Source organism: Strix aluco, chromosome 7 (genome assembly GCF_031877795.1).
Source record: "Strix aluco isolate bStrAlu1 chromosome 7, bStrAlu1.hap1, whole genome shotgun sequence".
Lineage (NCBI taxonomy): Eukaryota > Metazoa > Chordata > Aves > Strigiformes > Strigidae > Strix > Strix aluco.
Window position 1 is genome coordinate 38,532,038 of NC_133937.1, and position 19,415 is coordinate 38,551,452.

The 19,415-nt window shown below is 40.0% G+C and overlaps 1 protein-coding gene across 2 annotated transcripts in view; it reads right to left on the minus strand.

Annotated features, from left to right (window-relative positions):
• C7H10orf90 (chromosome 7 C10orf90 homolog) overlaps nt 1-19,415 on the minus strand; it is a 67,641-nt gene that overhangs the window by 17,390 nt on the left and 30,836 nt on the right. For both annotated transcript variants that reach the window (XM_074830098.1, XM_074830097.1), the window contains exons 2-4: nt 18,086-18,180; nt 14,752-15,832; nt 234-524 (exon numbers count right to left, since the gene is read on the minus strand). In XM_074830098.1, coding sequence (XP_074686199.1) covers nt 234-524; nt 14,752-15,832; nt 18,086-18,180 — 1,467 coding nt within the window. The remainder of the gene's footprint in view (nt 1-233; nt 525-14,751; nt 15,833-18,085; nt 18,181-19,415) is intronic.

The window sequence follows — 19,415 nt, forward strand, 5'->3', positions numbered from 1 at the left end:
ATCTACTTACAAAGTAAGCCTATCTTTCTCATTTTAATCTTGTTTTCTATTAACCATAGCAATGTATACAGTCAGATTAGTTGATTGATCTCTCACCAGATGACTCATACTCAGCACTTAAAGCTGGACAAAAATGGACTGACTTTCCATTATTTCACTTTTTTCTTTGAGACTGATCTCATCTTATTATTGAAACCATATTCCTAACAACCACAGTAGGATTTGTACCTTACTTTTTAGGAGCTGGTTTTGCCTGTGAACATTTTCTTCCGAGAGGATTCTCGATGAAGCTTTTATATTGCACATACTACTGGAGACAGACATTTTTGGTTTCAGGATGCCCTCTGCTTGGATCTCTTTGGATTTGGAGGTGCCTTTGGAGGGACCTGTCTTTTTTGATGAGCCATCAGTAGCAGCAGCGATTGCCTTTCTGGATGTTGTATCTGGAAGAGAGCCAGAGGCCGTTGTGCTGCTCCTGCCCATGGTGCATTGCTGCTTCTTGCTTCCTGACAGCATTTGTGTTCCTGTGAAAAACAGAAAAAACAAGCCCAAATTCTATAACAAAGGAAGTTTTTTTCTTCTCGGCCCTCTAGTCCTCATAATTTTTATTTCCTGCAAGACCGTTTTCAGTCGTATATTTTAAAAGTTGTAACTGATACAAATTTTATCATGACTGCCTTGCAGCTGTACTGCAACAAAATGTTAACGATAGAAATACTCAGAGGACACTCTTCATAAACTGCCATTCTAAATAATATATATACACTCTGATGGGCAGCATGGAAGAAGTCAAGACACCTCTGACAAGAAAGTAAGCTATGTGTCTTTGTCTTATCTCTTATTCACTCGAGAGGAACATTTTAGATTGGTTAAACCTGGTCACAGTTACAGTTATGGATCCAATGGTGGCTGTGTTGAAATCTGAGGTCCAAGTGGTTTCAGGAACAGGGTTTTAACCTCTCTGTAGTGGATGCAGCTGCCTCAAAAGCATCACCCATTTCCAACATTTCTAGTGCCCCGTTCTACCTCTGCACAAAGCCGCAGCAGGAACCAGCAGCAAAAAGGTCTGATTTGTACAAGATATCCTTTCCCCTGGAATTGTGTTGATGAGAAGGATGTTACACAGCAGATACAACTGCAGGACCCTGCCATGTCACACGCGACAGAGATCATTGGGTAAGCTCTGCGCTGTACAAACCTTGAGAGATGATTCAAGCTAACCACCGCCACTGCCAGCAAAACCCTAGAAAATGGAGAGCGTGGGCAAATAAGCACACAGAAGTGTATATTTTCCAAGGTGCATTTTAGACAGAGTTTTGAAGGGAGGACAGGTAGAATAGTGGGAAAAAAAAAAAAAAACCAAAACAAACCACCAAATCAAGAAATGAAATCCAAAGAATTAGGGACAGCATGAAAGTGCATCAGGATCAGCAAGGTGGGGAGAAAGAGTGAGCAGACTGGAATTATTTTATATCCCTATAAAGCACTCAGCAGTGGTCACTGGTAGGGAGGGACCCACAGGGCCATGCCCACAGCATGGCTCAGTTCTTCCTTTTTAATCACGTGCATAAATTGCCTATTGGCAGTCCTAGTCACAGGCTGACCTGAGACCTAAAGATTTATGTAGGTGGAAATTATCAATAGCTATTAAAAAACTCTGAAAGAAGGCAACGAAGAGATTTGGGGGATACAAGGGAAGAAACTGTAACTGGTTTCAGACCTAACCATAAACCTAAACAAACTGGGCAGGGATTGTCCTGTTCTGTATTGTGGACATAAGACATTTAATAAATGACTGCTCTTTCATGGCAAACAGTTTTAAAAGTGGACACATAATACTTTTCTCTGCTGATTCATTCTCAGCAGCTGCCCCTCTCTAAACACTTCTTTCCGGTGTCTTGGTTGAGGACAGAAGGAAGATTAGAATTGTGTTTCACCGTTGATCCAATCCATGAGAAAGAGTGAGATGGCACATCATGTTAGATGCTTCCTTATCTCATAGTCATTAAGTAAAATTAGATCCTGCAGTGTGGTGCGGGAGGTTTTCAGTTCACTTTCCCAATCCTTAATCCACTCACAATAGATGAGAAATATTCTTTGCCACAAAATGATGGTCTCTTACACATTTTAGTGATCTGAATGGCTCATGTTTCTTTTTGATCATCCTGTATTTCTGAGAAAATCAGAGGCATTAAGGTACAGTATTTAGTGTTTTTCCCTTACCACGCAGATCAGAAAGCTTTTAACATCTTAAGTTCCCTTCTGTAACTGCCCATACAGGGAGAAGGAGTCAACTTCTCAGGGGATCCTCTAGTGAGGGATCCCTGAAGATCAGCATAGACAGAAAAAAACCCACTTTTTTCTAATTAAATTCATTGAGATGAACCCCATCCTAAGCAATTTCACAGCCATACAGAAAATCTGGTCAAAGCAAGGAAGTGCACACAGAGCTCCCAAATTCTAGGCTAGCATCCAAGCTCTCCCTCTTATCCCTGGTATAACTTGTTTTTCTCCTTGCTCTTCACACAATGCCACTATTTGCCTTATCTTTTGTCAAAACTTAGCTCTCTTCACAGATGAAAAGAGTTTTGATGCAAATACTCTCAACAAACTGGACAGACTCGATTCTGTACGTAGACTCAGTTAGAGCTCATGCATATAGTGGTCTGTTCCTTCATTCCCTGACTGATCCCATACCTGCAGTTACACACTGTGTTTCAACAAATCTTTTATGACATACAGAGGGAAAAAACATTGGGACAGATTAATGGGGTCATGGGCATCAAAGAGTGTTTGTGGGAGGAGGTAGAAACAGGCAGCACAGTAGGAGAAGATGAAGAAAGCAGCAGGTATCATTAAGTAACTGCAGAGAGGCAGAGAAGGAAGTCTTTTCACAAAGGCAGCCAAGATACTAGAAGGATAGAGGGAAAAAACCAGAGGGGAGCTAAGCCACAGAAAGAACTTGAATGGAAAACAGATTATCTCTTTAAATCATCTTTTAAATTAAAATAGTTTACTAGCCAGCAGAAAGCAGAGAGGAAAAGAAAAGAAAGTGGAAAGGAGAAAAGAGTTTCTGCTCATTCAAGGCAGCATCACAGTAGGAGATAATTTGCCTTCATATCAAGAAATGGTCTGTGCAACAAATGTAGGTGTTGTGAAGCCAAACAGCTCCTTCACTGAGATTTTCAGACCACTCGCATCCCTGTTGTGTCCCCAGGAGAGGCTATTTGCTATGGCTGGGCACTGGTATCCAAAACTACAGCGCAAATTGTAGGGTGATGAAAACGGGCTGCAAGGTAGCAGAACAAAACCATGGAGACCAAAGCGAGTGAAGGAGTTGTCTCTAAGTCACATCTCTAACATCTTAGAATATGGATCTGAACAAAAGAAGGAAGAGTTGCCTGGAGAATTCACACTCCATTTACTCCTAACTACCAAACTAGCTATTTGTGGATATTGGCTTCCAAGTGTAAGTACAGTAACCATCAAGAACTGAGAATTAAGCCCCAGGAATTTTCTTACATGTAGTGCAAATGGAGACAGCCTTCCCTTCTGCGCTGCGCCCCTTCCCTGCTAAAAGGAATGCCACCAGTGGCATTCAGCCCATAAGGTTTGGGGAATCCCAACAAAGCTGTGGATTGGAGAGAAAGAAAAGGAAAGAAAGGCATGAACAAGACTAGGAATGGGGTCTAAAACTAGAAGAAGGTGATGGCTGCTTCTTAACATTTTATGCAAACAAAAGAATGTTTAAGAAAGAATGTTAAAAAGCAAGATTCCTTATGAAATTCAGGTATAAAACCACTACATCCTTTCTGCATGAGAAGTGTCTTCCTTAGATCTTGTACTAATATTATAACTAAATCTTAATCCTTATTAGATTCACAGTATGGTGGGGACTTTTTTTTTTGGTAGTTAATTAAGGCAATAAGAAAAGGTGTGCCTTGTTCTTGTCTAACATCAAAGGCAATCAGAATAATAACTGAGCCAATTTGCTAAATTCTTTCCTCTAATTCCCTCTTGAATTAACCTTTCAATTCAAAAGGTACACCCAGGCGCAGTCAATCCCCAGGAAAACACAGCAAAGCAAACCAGAGATGGGCTCCAAAGATCAACTCCCTCATCCTCAAAGCAGCTGTCAATTATCTTAACTAACAAATACAAATGCAAATGAAATTTAGGAAAAAAGAAAAAGGCAAAGGTACTTACAGGTAAGATCACAGAGTTTCACTCTGTACATTCTGGATCCGTTTTTAATACACTGTGTGGGGAATTAGGACTGTTAGTCTCATTAAGACTATCTGGAATTGTATATCTAAATCCCCACGCACCGAACTTGAAATATATATGCCCCTCTGAGAATAGCTAGAATTGCAACTGGATGACTAGCAATATATGTTTTTTCTATTATCCCAGCTGAAAAAAGGCTTTAAATCTAATGAACAAAGACATGCAAGTGTAATGCTTTGGGAGATACAGGAGAACAAAAGTCGAAGAAACAGAAAGCAGAATGACTCTGTTAATAAAATTCAGCAAATATAGATCCTAGTTGTAACAGTTCAGCTGCTTATAGGAGCAAAAGTTAAGGAACAAAATAATAATTACATTTGGAGAAAAGTAATTTTTGCCCTATGCAAGAAAGAAAAAGACAACAGTTCAGTTTTTAAATAATGATTTAGTGAAAACCATATGATATTGGAGGAGTTAAAAATACCCCTGTAAAACCAGGGGTAGGTTTTCAAAAGCTCTTTTTTTTAAAAGAATCCTTGATCTCTGAGTAAAATAAGTATATTGTTTTACTGTAAAGTATCTTTTTACATTTTCCTCCCTCTCCCTTCAGGGGGTTTTGCTAACAGGAAGTGACCCTGCATTACAGCAGGTTAAACTTGCCTTTCCTTGAAACATGGATAATTCAGGCAAACATACCCTTTTCCATTGTTACTTTTTTTTTTTTTTCCACTTTACAGCAGGATAATGCAGCTTTTCAAACTTTCGTCTAACACTCTTCCTAGTGTTTCAGTGTGGATTTTTGACGCTTCATGACAAAGTGCTTCTTTGAAATTGGCCAAGGCTCATTTTCTCAGATGCACAGCACCACAAATCCTCCACGACCACCAAGCAAGCCTGACAAGAGGTGGCCGGGGAAGGAGACACACAGCGTTGGTTCACTGTGTGTCATTAATGAGATCAGACATCACCACTGTAGGTAGGCTTTACATTATAGACCACCTGCTGGGTTGTTTTGTTTGGGTTTTTTTGGTTTTTTTTTAATTTAATAAAAGCCCTATGCCCTGGGCTGCTGAGCTCTCCCAGACCTCCGTGATGGGAGCAGACGCTGCCAATACCCCAGGCAGAGAGGACCAGCAATTAATGTTCCTTAAATGTAAGAATTTTTTACCTTCTTCAAGATTTAGATGCAGGCATATGTAGGCATAGGTTGTACAGAGCCCACACATGCCTCAAGCAGGCAACAGTGATCCATAATCCAAACCAAGACTCCAGCCTCCTGATGACAAAGACTGATGACTCAATTCCTATCATGAATCAAGTATTACCACTCCTAAGCCATACGATCTTAGATATAAGTAAACAGACCGCATCATCTCAACAGCCTGGTAACACAGAAAAATGGAAACATTGAGAGCAATGACAATATTATTAGTTATTTCAGTGTTTGTCAAGGGATGGAAGATAGGATGGATAATTTATTGTTCAGATAACTGCCAAGGAAAAAACATCACTTTTAATCATTCAACAAGCTGCAGTCAGCAAGGAGTACTACAAAATTCAGGTGTTCGTACTAAAATTTCTGCTGACCAGCAGTGAGACCTATGTTCCTAACTGCCTTCTGATGGTTGTCAAATGACTCGTTTGCAAGAGGCAGTGTCAGCTGCTGTTCAGCATTAGCATCCATGGAAACTATCTGAATTGCAAAAAATCCTGACAGTAATGTAGCTCTTCCCGTGCTCCTTAATCAACACGTAGTGCTTAACAAGGTCTTGGATTTACTTGTCAATAAAAACCTGGCACTGGATCCTGAAAAACAGGGCTGGGCCATATCCTCAGTTCCATTCCCAGAACTGTCAAGACCCAAAGTTGAGGCACGTTTGTAAGCTTGAACCAAGAGAATCAGTCAGACTGATACTCCCAATGAACATGTCATTGTACCTATACTAATGCTTCTTCAAACAACCCTGCCTGGTGAGGATAAGGCTTAATTATCTTGGCTATATCAATAACTCCTCAAGCTAAGAGTCTAGATTAAAAAAATTATCTCTAACAGAAAAGGATTTTTTTTTCTTAGCTAGCTCTTTTGTTTTTTTTCAAAATGATGTTGACAGCTGTGGACACATTTCTTGGAAGGAAGATGCTTTCTTTTGCAAAAGCTAATATTTGACTGTAGAAAGTCATAATAATTTAAAAGAGAAAGCTTATCAAGTTTACCTAAGAGCTATTAGGTTTCAAACCTATAATCAGTCCAAAATGGGAAGAGCCTCTTGATTTCAAGAAACATCTTGTTTACAGAAGGCTTTTGGCAAAATTAATGTAGTCCAACACTTGGCTTCAGAGCAAACAATTCCATAATGCAGCTAATCAACAGCACCTAACAATAAGTCTCTCTGTGGTGGCTGCCATTTTATTTTCTCAAAACACTTTGCAAATAATTAATCAATTTCCTCTCTTGGTGTTAAATAAGGGAATGCCACTTATTTCAGGGAGCTAATGGGTAGCAACGTGCCGCTCGGGACAGGATGTGACACACCAGCTCCAGCGGCACACAGAGAGGCTTGGTGGAACAAGAGCGTAATTTGCAATGACTGCACCAGCAAAAAGGAAACGTTCCTGCCTGGCACCTGCAGGAGATCATCTTACACTCTGAATCATGAGACTGTATTATTGCTGCAGAATATTTTAGTGGTCAGGAAATAATCCACCCACATGATTTGATTCGACTGCTTGCACCAGTGAGTTCCCAATACCCAGCTGGTTGACAATAGCATTTGTATATTTTGCTAACATTTTTCCCCTTTGCTTCCTATGTGCTGGGACAGGATAAAAGGAAAAATATTCCCTTTTCATTAAACTTTTCATAATTTGGAGGTTGATCAAGCACCTGCTAATTATTTTCTCATTGAAGATAATCAGTCTTCGATTTTAGACTCATGTCTCAAATCATCACTGGTTTTCTTGTCATTCCCTTTGGCCATGCTATACCAAGTCCGTGTCTTTAACAAACCCAACACTCCGAGGCAACTGGTCCTCAGAGAGGATCTCTGTTCATATTGTTAAGAACCATGGAAGCGGTTATTGAAAACACTTTGAAATTTGCTGCTGTACTTTCAAGACATTCTCTGTGACATTCACGTAACAAAAATCTCAGACATCCATGTTTGCATTTCAAGGATGTCATGCTAGAAGCTATCAGGCACTATTGTAGTGATTCAAGGAGTAATCTGATGCAGTGTGGCTTTAAGAAAAAATGTTCAGGATGATTCAGAACATTTAAATGGTGATTTGCAGGGTAAGAAATGTATCGACCACTTGGTATTCTCATCATGTCAAAGACACCTAGTTGTTCAGCTCTTTCTAATAATTTACTGCAGCCAGACTGAGCCAAGTACTCGTTTCACAGACTGCAGAAGAGTTGCTCCTAGTTTAAACCAAGTGTGAATAAGGGGAAAATGAGGCCCTTTACTCCAGTGGCATAATGCAGTCACTGAAACTGCATAGCCCGTCTCTTTCTCTTAATCATTATTTTAATGATTCTAGTATTCAGCCCTCCACTGCTTGCCCTGAGTGCTAACGAGTGACTTGCCCCCTCCAGAGTCTTTCACTTCAAATTGTCTCACATTTTTACCAAACCTGACAGCTCAAGATAGAAATGTCCACCCTGAACAAGATGGAAAACATTGGAAAAATCAAACCCTTAACTTTCACATGCCAAAACAAGGAGAGCTGAACTTTAATTTGGATCTTCAGCAGACAATATGATCATATTTGGGAAAATGATCCTAATTTATGAGTTTCACTCATAGAGATGTTGTTCATAACATCATTAACAGGGCAAACATCCTTCTGTCTTCTAGGAGAAAAATGGCCTTTCTATCCAACAGGTTCCTTGCTATGCCCCATAGTATAAAACTGAGCCTTTAATCTGCAAAAGGCACGCTTCCTGAAGGCAAGGAACTCCTTCAACTCCAGTCAAATTATTTTATGGTCATGCCCTTAAACTAGTGAAAGTAAACAAACAAACAATCAAACAAACACCTCCATAAAAAAAAACCCAAACAAAAAAACTCAACCATTCTCCCAACCATCCATGGGTGCTTGTTACCTAAAACCGCAGAGAAATTGTTGAAGAACAATTAGCTCCATAGGAAAATATGAGTGCTTTAGTTGCAGCCAGGGTCACTGTGACATCACAGTGCCACTGAATCACCAGTGTCATCGTTGAAAACCAGCATAAGAGCAGCTTTGGCTCACACAGCCTTGGGCATCATCTGGCCTACGACCTCCAACAGTACCTACACGTCCATATGACAGGGCAGAAGGCCACATCACTCTTCTGAGTCCTGTAGTTTTTCTAAATAAGTGGCGTAAAGAAAGAACACTCCTCCACACTGATCTCTTGCTTCACCTCTTACACCCAATGAGCATCATCACCCCTTCCTTTTTCACACCAGATGATGGGGAAACTGGCAGCAGGCACTTTAAGAGCAAAGCTCAAGAGCCTGGTACTCCTTATATAAATGTAAAAGGACCCTCCAGAGAAGAGGAGGCATCCCCTTCCTTCTAAAAATGAATAAAAAAGCTCCAAGATAAGGAGAGGCAACTCCTATTGCCCAGCACACAGGCTGCAGCTTGTCTTGACGGCTGGAAGCATCTTCCAGAGTCACTCATAACTGAGGACTGACACTGTTTTCAACATCTGTAAGGACTGAACCCTCAATTTCTCAGCATCTGATATAGTACATGAAGGTCACACTGCAGTGTGACACAGATCCAATGACACAAAACGTCTAGACTAAGGAAAATTGACAGCCTCCTCCATTTTAAATTTATACCAGATGAAGTGAAACATCAAAGGAGCTCCTTTTAATGGGCTTTTTGGCATGTGGTCCTTTGTTCTTAACAAGTCGGCACCAGCTGCTATGTCCATAATGCCAAGTCAGTAACGTCCCCGGCCAGATTCTCGGCTGATGTAAATCAGTGTCGCTCTTCTGAAGGCAGATATTTCTATTGGTTGACATCAGCTGAAGATTTGGCTCCCCATGCTTAGCAGGTGCAAGCTAAAGTAAAATCTTCTGTGCCATATTTCACATTTCTCCTGTCTTCACCATCACTGCTGCTGTACACATTCTCAGGCTGGAGAGTTAATTAGCATCAGCTGTAGCTACTCAAGTTTCTATACAATAAATTCCATATTGTAAGGAACAGCTTTCGTCTAATTATATCTTGTTCATGTGTGTGTGTGTGTGTGTATATATATATATATTTCCCCCTCTGCTCCCCCACACACTCATCTCGTACTCTGGGTTATTGCATGGTGACTTTCCCATAAAGAGACAATGAGGTGAGAACACCAGATAGGCCACATTCATTCATTGTAACATTTCAAATACGATTTAATAATTGAAAGTAAATACTACTAATAGTCTTCAGTCTTAAGATTGCCTACTTTAGCCCATCCTGATTACCATGAGTATATAATAGTTTAAAGGTGACCTACAAATATTTTCTTCATATACAAATGTCTCAGACACCAGGGGCTTTTCAAAGTGTATTTAAAATGAAAACTTTTTTTTTGCTTTGCAGGTAGCAGCATATTGAAATTCCTCAGCATCAGCTGTTCTGATTTTACTCCAGTACAAGTACAGAGTGAGAGGGAGATAGAGACATGCACACTACAGAAAAAAATTAAAATAGTTCTTGAAACAAATTAAAGTCTAGTTATTTACCCCTTAGAAAACATGCTGCTGGCTTCAGCACTTGTTAATAAAACTCTTGTTTAAGAAGAAAACAGAAGCCTATAATCATCTGGGGCCATTCAACACCCCAAAAGCCCAAGATCCCATCTCAGTTTTCCCTATTCACTGTCTTGGGTTGTTTTAATTAAGTAAATTATGCTTTCAAGTCACCTGCCGCTCTCTTTGGGAAAAAGTATAAGCAACTACAATACCAGCTCTCTGATCTGTCTTGTTCACTGACTTAAAGGTGTTCTTCCCCTTCTTGAGTGCTTCATTTCTGAATTCTGAAGAAGCAAGGACGCCAGCAACGCAGCCCCCACCAGACACTCCCGTGCCGGGGCTGGCTCCCAGTGCCCGCACTGACTGCCGCCCGCATTCATGCCCGCAGTCACAGCCATCACCATTGTGTCATCTTCACCTTCCATTGCTGACTCACGCATACCTCAATCCTGATTTCCCTACTTTTGGGTAGTTTACATAGCAGTACGATTCATTAGATGACCATTTGTCATCTCCCTCTTCTGCATCTTCTGTATCTCAACATAGGGCTGCGGTAACCAGCACAGCACCTACCATCCAAACTGGATTTACATTTCTCGCCACCTCAGCGGTTCTTCCTTAATAACTCTGCACAGCAGTTTTGGGCATGACAACAAAGAAAAACAAGAGTGTAGATGTGATAAAAGTTGAAGTGTTAGCAGAAATTATTTCTGTTTATAACACAGCTGAGGTTTGTGAAGGTGCTCAGGGATCAAGATGTTTACGTTTATCTGAGCTTAAACAGATTTAGATGTTGGAATTTATAATCTTTCATAGTAAAGTGATATTGTTTAATCAAGAAGTCAAAATGAATTTAAAGTTGTCCCATTTTCTCCTCTTTGCCCCTTTTTAATAATTCAGCATAAAGCCCAGTAGGTAATAGATTGTAGAAGATGGATGGAAAACTAGATATTCACGTGGAATATATCCTTCATGAAAGGTAGGTGAGAATATAAGATTAAAAATGCTCCTGTCTTCAGCAGAAACAAGACTAATCTTTTCATTTTTAACTTACCTTGTATTTATGAGACATCAGCTACAGACAGTAAAGGAAATTGCAACATTCACCTAAAAGCAGCGTTAGCAAGTTCTGACAGCTTGTTAAAAGCCATGACCGAAGGCAGGGTGATGCACATCAATCACCTGTGACAAGGACCTCATGGAGCTTGGCCCAGGCTTACCCTTGGTCGTATCTCTGAGGTGGGTCATGTGGCTCTCAGTGGGCCATTTCACATTAACCAGTACACGTTCCTTAAACTGCCCAAGGGATTTAAATGCTGGCCACTCATTAAAGATAAACACAATTATGCCCTATGACTTTATGTCCTCCTGCAGTTCAAGTCTGACTTCACGTGTAGCATGGATTTTCCAGCACTTACAGTCCAATCTCTTGCCAGACAATGGAAGTAAAGTACCCAAAGCAACAGAGTCAGTAGAAGATACAGTCCACAGCGGTGAAATCACAAGATCATATTCCATCCTTGGGATACTACAGCATGAAACATGGCTTTAAACACTAACTGAGTCTGAGAGATTTGGATTTCTAAGTATAATTACCATCCGTGAGCATAGCCCAAGATTTACATTTCATTAATATTCCTAAAATATCCTTTTCATATGTGGCACATTGTGGAAATATATACCTCTGGAGATTATCTGGACCAACCTCCTGCTGAAACAGGGCCTTAGATTAGGTTATCCAGGTCCATGTAAAGCCAAGTCTTGAATACTTGGATTTGAACATGAAATAGTATGAGTAATACTATAAGTAAAGTGATCGTTACTTTAGTGAAGCCACATGAAAAATTAGGAAAAAGACACTGCAAAGGGGCTATCACTCAACCGGCCCTATAGGAAACAGCAAACCTGGCCCCAGTACCTGTAAAGCAGGGAAATATTTGGGTGCTCATTCCACTTCAGGTCCTAATAAAGAAGCCTATGCATCCTGGAAACTACATTTACAGATTTCATATAAGAAAAGTCTAGTCCTGAAAGTAATTTTTCAATTTTTTTTTTTTTTTTTTTGCCATGGTGATGTTATTACCACTTGTATTTCTGCTGGCAGGAAGGTATTGCCTACAGCTGCAAACTAATATAAACTCAAACTTTCTGGGTCATCAGAAATGTGATGGACAAAGCGCTCTCCACAGTTCCTTAAGCCACAAGATAACTATGTTAAAGTATTAACACGGTGTCAAAAATTGTTCACTGCCCTTTCTTTGTGAGTTCTTCCTTCTTTTCAAACATTTCATTTCACAAACATTTCATTACATAAACATATAGCAGACCAAAGTTTAACATGAATGGATTTGGAGGAAAAAAAAATAATCTAAAAGAATTGGGAATCTGTAATGGTATAAAGGACTTTGCTGATGGGGTAGTTATTTCGTTGTGCTGGTAAATCAGCATCTTGCAATATAGGTCTTGTAATATTCAGCTGTACACACAGAAGTGCCACAGCAAAAAGCACGAAGGCAACAGTGTTCCATTATAGATTTTGTTAGATATTTATAACTAGTCCAAGAAAAAAAAAACATGTAACAGGCTGTAGGACTGTACGAGATTTGCACCAGAACGGAGTATTGGACCCAAGAGATCACTTCTGTCCCTCATTTCACCCATTTTCAGGGCTAAAAGGAACTCACTTTTTCATTTTCTTCCAGGTTAAAATCATACCAATTGCCTTTCATTTTAATGAGCAGTGCGGATGTCTCATGCATTTAACTAGGTTTCTTATGATTTGTCACATTTAATGGCTGATGGCTATGCAAGACCTCATTACTTTGGGGATCCTGGTGAGAAAGACTGTTGTTTTGAAGCATTATTCTGGCTGTTTACACAAATTTCACACAGGAAAGTTGTTGTAAGCTGATAAACACCTTCTTATGTATTACAAAGGGTCTGATTAAGAGAAATATATATCTTTACATTCTACATTATTGCTTACACAAAAGGTGGAAGCAGTTAAAAAGGTAACACTTCCCATGTTTATTTACACCTGTATTCTTGTGTACACAAATGGTGGAAATCATTTTTCAAAACGACTATTTCTCAGCTGTTTACCTCACTTATTTCCCCTTTCAGTAAAACTGTGGAACCATGAGCAGTGTCCTATTTCACTTTTTAATTACTTCTAGTAAAAGTGATTGTTTCATGGCCACCACTGTTTCACCAAGCCCCGGGAAGGCTCAATATTATTCTAATCCTTGTTTCTGTGGTATATCACAGAGAGACCTTAGATGGTGTTGAACGTAGCCTTGAATACATATAATTCCTATCAAAATTTCAGGAGGATATTATTATTTGAAATTAGGATGGTATGCAATGAAGTCCAAAACTGAAATGCTTAATTTTCTGATGTCAGCCAGTGAAAGGCCCTCACCAACCCTCACCCTTTTACATTTCTCCCCCCAACCCTTTAGCACCAGTTGGCATCTCCCCTCTCCTGCTCCCCACTCTGCCATCTCCCCTTCAACAACAACCTGAACTACACTTATAAAGAAATATTTTATCTCAGCCTTTCTTCAGCAACCAGTCTGAGGGGTGCTTCACCCTGCAGAACCATGCAGCTTTCATTTAAGGACCTGACTCTGCAATTACTGACACTGCTGGTTTCTCTGTGGAAAATCCTGGCTCTGTGGACAATTTTCTTAAAGTTTAAAGCAAGAGGCCTCTGAATAAAGCACTGCCTTCTCACTGTTTGCACCTTGATAATGGCAAGAGCCGTCCCACTGCTTGCAGGCATGGGAAAGTGAGTGCAGCGGTTAAAAGCAAGGTGCAAAGGGATGGTGCAGCCTGGGTTTTGTACCTTGTCTGGCCCATGAGACAGCTTGCAGCTTCTTTTTTTCCCCTTTGCACATTAGGAAGATGAAAGTACAAATGAATCTTAGAAGTAGCTTATGTTCTGTACTGACCCTTAGAGCAAGAAGGCCATATAAGAACAGGGTAATTGCAATTAAACACATCCCAAGGTCACAGGGAACATGGGGGGTAAGATTTAACCTTAGTGCTTTTGGTAAAAACCAGACTCACTCATTGACATTCTTCCCATCCACACTCCCTTCCTGGAGAGTCAGTAAGCTCAGCTGTGGTTATTCAAGCGCACTGTAAAATAGCTGCTACAACCCAGTACAGCAGAAGCTATACCACTCTGGGTATGAAGCAATCCCCACAGTACCTTTCCCTTCCCCGACAGCAATGTTGCGAAAAAAATTTTATGTTTGCAAAATGCTTGGAGATGTTTGAAACAAATGTGTTCAAGATTTGCAAGCCATTTACCTAGAGCCATTAGTTATAAAACCCTAGGCTTATTACTATAGCCTTCTAAATAAAAGCTGAAATCATTTTTAATTGCAAAACCAAGCATAGTGCAGCCATCTTCTTAATCTCACACCTTGAAATTCAGCCCTTATACAAGGAAAGACCTAATAATTTTCAGGTGTTAAGTGCTTGCATGTTGCTGGGAGAAAAAAAAAATAGTTATAAATGGTTAAAAATAGAAATTTAATGCAGAAGACACAGGCAGAGTTTTCTCTATCATCTGATGAGCAGCACGTATCTCTAGCATGGCAAATATATTCATGGTAGTCCTGGAACTGAAAGTGTCTGGGTTGTGCTCTGACTCACCGTGCCTTTGCAGAAGCAAGGATTACTATTGCTATTATCTGTTTACATAAAATCATTGTGGTGGGTCTGTTCCAGCCCGAACCTCTGCTCCACCAGACTGAGGTTTATGGAAATCACTTACCTGCCTCATCACTTGAATTAGGAAGCTGGAGAGAAAATGTAGTGTGATAGCTGCCAGACTGCTTAACATCATCTTTCTTTGCTGTTACTACATTATTAGGTCCTCTGGGTATATCCACAAATGCTGGAAGTTCAGAGACAAAGACACTTTGCAAAGGGTATTTACTACCCAAAGAGCCTTCATTTGTTTTCTCTTTATTAATTACATTATTTTCTGTTAAGTCTGCACTCAAGTTTGATCTGAGTGGAGTCTTGTTTTCTCCTAGGAGCTTTGTTTGAAATATCTCTGCTATTGGCTCTCCATTAGCTATGCCATCTACTCCATCTGCTGTTAATCTAGACAAACTGCAATTTATATTGAAGGACAACGTTGATCTATGAATTTTTTGGCATTTAATTCGAGGTTGGTCAATGCACACATTGAGTGACTTATCTAAATAATAAATGGTATTTGGACACTGCTGAGAAACCTGAAGGTGGACACATGAGATGAATGAAGGTGGTACTTTCTCTCTCCCATCACTGCTTTGAAGACCCATGCTGTTCTTGTTTCCAGGGTGAAAAAGCTGCTTTCGTGGCTCTTCACCTAACTGTGAGCAAGATTCAGAAATCTTTAACGGAGAGGCACGTTGGCTTGCGTGGCTTGGTGGAGACCAGAGATGGAGGGCAGGAGGGACTCTGCTCGAGGTGGGGGACGTGGCGTTGGACTCTTGCACAGCCCCAGGTCCACGTGCTGGGTCATCAGAGCCTGCAGCAACGCGTCTGGCTGTAACTGTTATGGAGGCAAACCCTTTCTGCTGGTTTTGACACTGTTTTTCCTCTGCAGCAGGAGAATCCGATGAAGATGTGGTGTCATCTAAAGATGCCTGAATTTCTAATCTTCTGGGAAGTACCATAAATGCTCTGTTAATGTTGTTTGAACCATGGTTAGCCAAAGATTGCTTTGTGTGATAAGCACTGGGCTGGGGGATTGTGGACTGCATAGGCAAAGCAGGCCAATTTTCTTTTGATTTATTCTCATCAATCATCTGTGAAATGACTATTGGTGAAATCAATGTTGTATTTTGTGATGGCAGAGATTCCTGCAAATGAAAAGATTAAAATTATCAACATACTCTGTCAGAATATGTGTAACTATCTACCATCTCTCACACCAGACAGTTTAGTTCAAGTTTTCTTGTTAACTTTCTATTCATAATAACTTTTTTGTCATTTAAAAATACATGCTCTTGAAATCAGCTCTGAGTTGTCTGAGACTTTAAGGAAAACCTTATTGCTCTGGTGCAAAAAAATTTTAAATTAAAAATGTGTATTCTATAGTATTATTTTCAGTATTGAACCCATTGTTGCAGTTGGTATTTGTGGCTGCTATGTTTGTTTAAAAATGGACATGTCAAAGGCAATTGCCAGTTTCAGACTCTAAATTGCTCTTTCATGATGATCTGCTGGAATTAAAATGCATTTAAGCATATTATGAATCATTAGCCTGAAGGTCCACGTTTGCCATCACATGCTGCAGAGGACACGTGAGCACCAGGGTCATGACTGTCCTACAACCTCACCAGTTATAAATGTGGAAAAACTTCTCCATGATCCCTCCCACAAGAGTGATATAATCACCCATAAGGGCTCTGGGTACTATTTTAATTCATTATTTCCCTCTTGCTTATGATTACTTGGTGGCACCTATCAGTGATATAAAACCACATATGTCCAAGATTGATTGACAGCAGCCCAGATTCATTTTTCCAACCATGACAGTAAACATCTATCTTGATATACCGTACAGTACTTCACTGGATGTGACAAAGGAGGTGCTTTTACGTTAAAGCTATCTGACAAAGAGTAAACCTGACTTTAAAATATCTTGCTATTTTTTTCCACTCGGCTGGTCACAGAAGTCACATGCAATAAAGCATCTGGCCTAATCTCACTGCTGCTGTAAATTGGCTGATTAGATTGCTCCTGCCCTATGTTCCTAGATCTCTCGATCCTAACAGAAAAAAACCCCACTGAATAGGCATGCAAAATCTGAGGATTAGCTTCATAATGAAAGTTCATCCAACTTCATTTGGGGTTTGGGTGCCATTTGCTGTACTGCTCCTGCTTGTTATGAATTCATCTCAGTCATATCTGGGGTGTATTATCTGATAACCAATGCCAGTACTTGACAAGCGTTCCACAAAACATAATATTATTCTTTCTCAAGGAAGACAGCATAATATTATTCTTCAAGGAAGACCCCTATGAGTGACAGAGTTGTGACCTCCTGGGTGCCATGGTTATCCTTCTCAGAGCTTGGGTGCTGGAGTCGGGACATTGCACTGGAGCCCATGGGGAAAACCATTCTTGCAGTCCTGTCCTCAATGCATGCAAACAACAAGAAAACAGGCTCCTTTCTTCTTGGGAAGGCTGATTTGGGAACCCAAATATGTAGAGGTAGATTAAGAGTTTATTAATGAGTTGAAACGCCAAGTAAATTTTATCAACTCTCTAAACCAGCTGCTGTGGTTTTGACAATTCAATAATTTCACAGCCCCAGGTAAAGCATCTTCTTCCTTCTTTGTTTCTTTCATTGTTTGTAACAACATTTGCCTCATATTTTCTGCATTGCATTTACTTCTACCTACAGGTTTAAGACCATTGCACACCTTCCAAAACTCTCAACTTCCTCAACATTTCTACAGGGCACCGAAGAAGAAAGTTCCTTGAAATACTTTATTTTGGATACGTGTCTCATGCTCCAGTAGTTAACTTGACATTTATTTCTTTTGTTAAGGGCTGCACAGATGGAGACATTCTGGAAGAGTCCAAAGGAATGTCAAAAGTGCTCCTGATTAGCTTCAAACTCATGCACCAGTATTTTAATTTGTTTTTCCTTTTTCTGCCTGAGTATATGCATTATTCCCTCCTCCCAATCTTTGGCAAAGAAATGGATCTTAAAGGTTTGACCAGCTGATCCTATGCTCTTTGGGAGCTTCCAAGCTTCACTGCATCTTGTGAAAAAAACCCACACACTTAAAGTAATTGTGGTGAACTGAAAACCTCAGGCTTTATCCTGAGAACATCTGAGACAGACTGTATTGATATTTGGGATACCACTTAGTCTCCTGGGGTGTTTTTAACAACTTCTTTTCCCCCACAAAACATGCAAGTTTTTTCCCCCCTCACCAAGAACACACAGAATGACAACATTTAGCCACCATTTTATTTGGCTTTTCTGCTGCCTAAGCTAAGTTTAGATAAACAAACCAAGTCCAAATGTACTGCTCAGCAATCAGCAATTGTTTTTTAAACTTGCTGACTGCTATCTAAACATAATTTATTTATTTTACCTTGGTAGAGCTTGATTTTCTCTCTGCAGCACTCTCCCGCTGAAGGCCTGTGCATGTCGTCTGACCATCAACACCCCATTGCTTTTGTGTCAATCCTGGGGAAAAAACAGAGAAAGTAACATTATTTTCAGTTTTCTAGAGGAGATGTGGTTTTAAATGGAGTTCAGGCAGGAGGGAAAGAACTACTGTAAATGATCTGATTGCGCTGGGATCTGGTTATCGGAGAGATCCTGTTTCTCCCTCTTCCCAGGAGAGGCACTTGAAACACCCCGGGATCCTGTTGCAAAGATGCATTTGCAGACAGTCTCACTATGTGTTCAGGGCTGCTCCAAAGCTTGAATATGTCTGCCTTTGATTTCCGTGGCTTCAGGCATAAGTGTGGAAGAATTGGGAAATGTGGATTTCAACAAATGTCACTTTTGTGTAGACTCCAGAACTGGGAGCACAAATAAGCACATTAATTGGCTGGATGCTATGAGTAAGATTTCATTTGAATTAAGTCACCTTCACATTTAAAGAACTACATTAATTTGAAATCATATTCACAAATTCTACTACATTATAACTTTCCTATTTCAGTGATAACTATTACTTCAGTACATCAGTCTCTGATTTTGTCATCTTTTGTTTTCTGTGAGCACTAGTCTGTCTGCATCTTTTTACACAGAGCTAATTTCTATATAACACAGAGTCTGGGCTATTGCAATGATGCATTATGTCTGCTGTCCACAGTTCTGCCAGAAATTACGTTACTTTCAGTTTTGTAATAAGCATCCAAAATTGATTTTCAGAAATTCTCTTGACATTACTGGCTGTTGCTTTATTAGCAACAAGTCACACAACTGGTAAGACCCTTTGTATTATTTTCTTTCACTTAGGCAGCCTGTCACAGAAGTTGATAATTTTTTTACTAAGCAGAATTTCAGTTTACATGTAACATTATATTAACAAAGGAATATAAATCAGCTCCACTTTAAGAAGTGTTCATTAAAGCATATCCACCATAGAAGGCTTAATGGTTTCATTGCCTTGGGTGCTGCTAAAAAGTAGAAGGGGAAGAGGGGGAAGGTATCAGGTCTATCCCACATCAAGAGATCTTCTTGAGTCCCACCACATAACAGCAACCACAAAACACTAACAGGATGTTTGACGAACCTTCTGCTTCAATAAGGTATACTAAAGTACATTTTAATACTTTACTGGCACAGCTCCAAGATGCCAGTGCCACTTTCTATATTCATAGCTGGCATGAAAAGAAGAGGTTTGTTTTTGTCATTGAGCAACAGAAAGTCCAGAGCAACAGAGAAAACAGCTGGACTCATTAGCCACA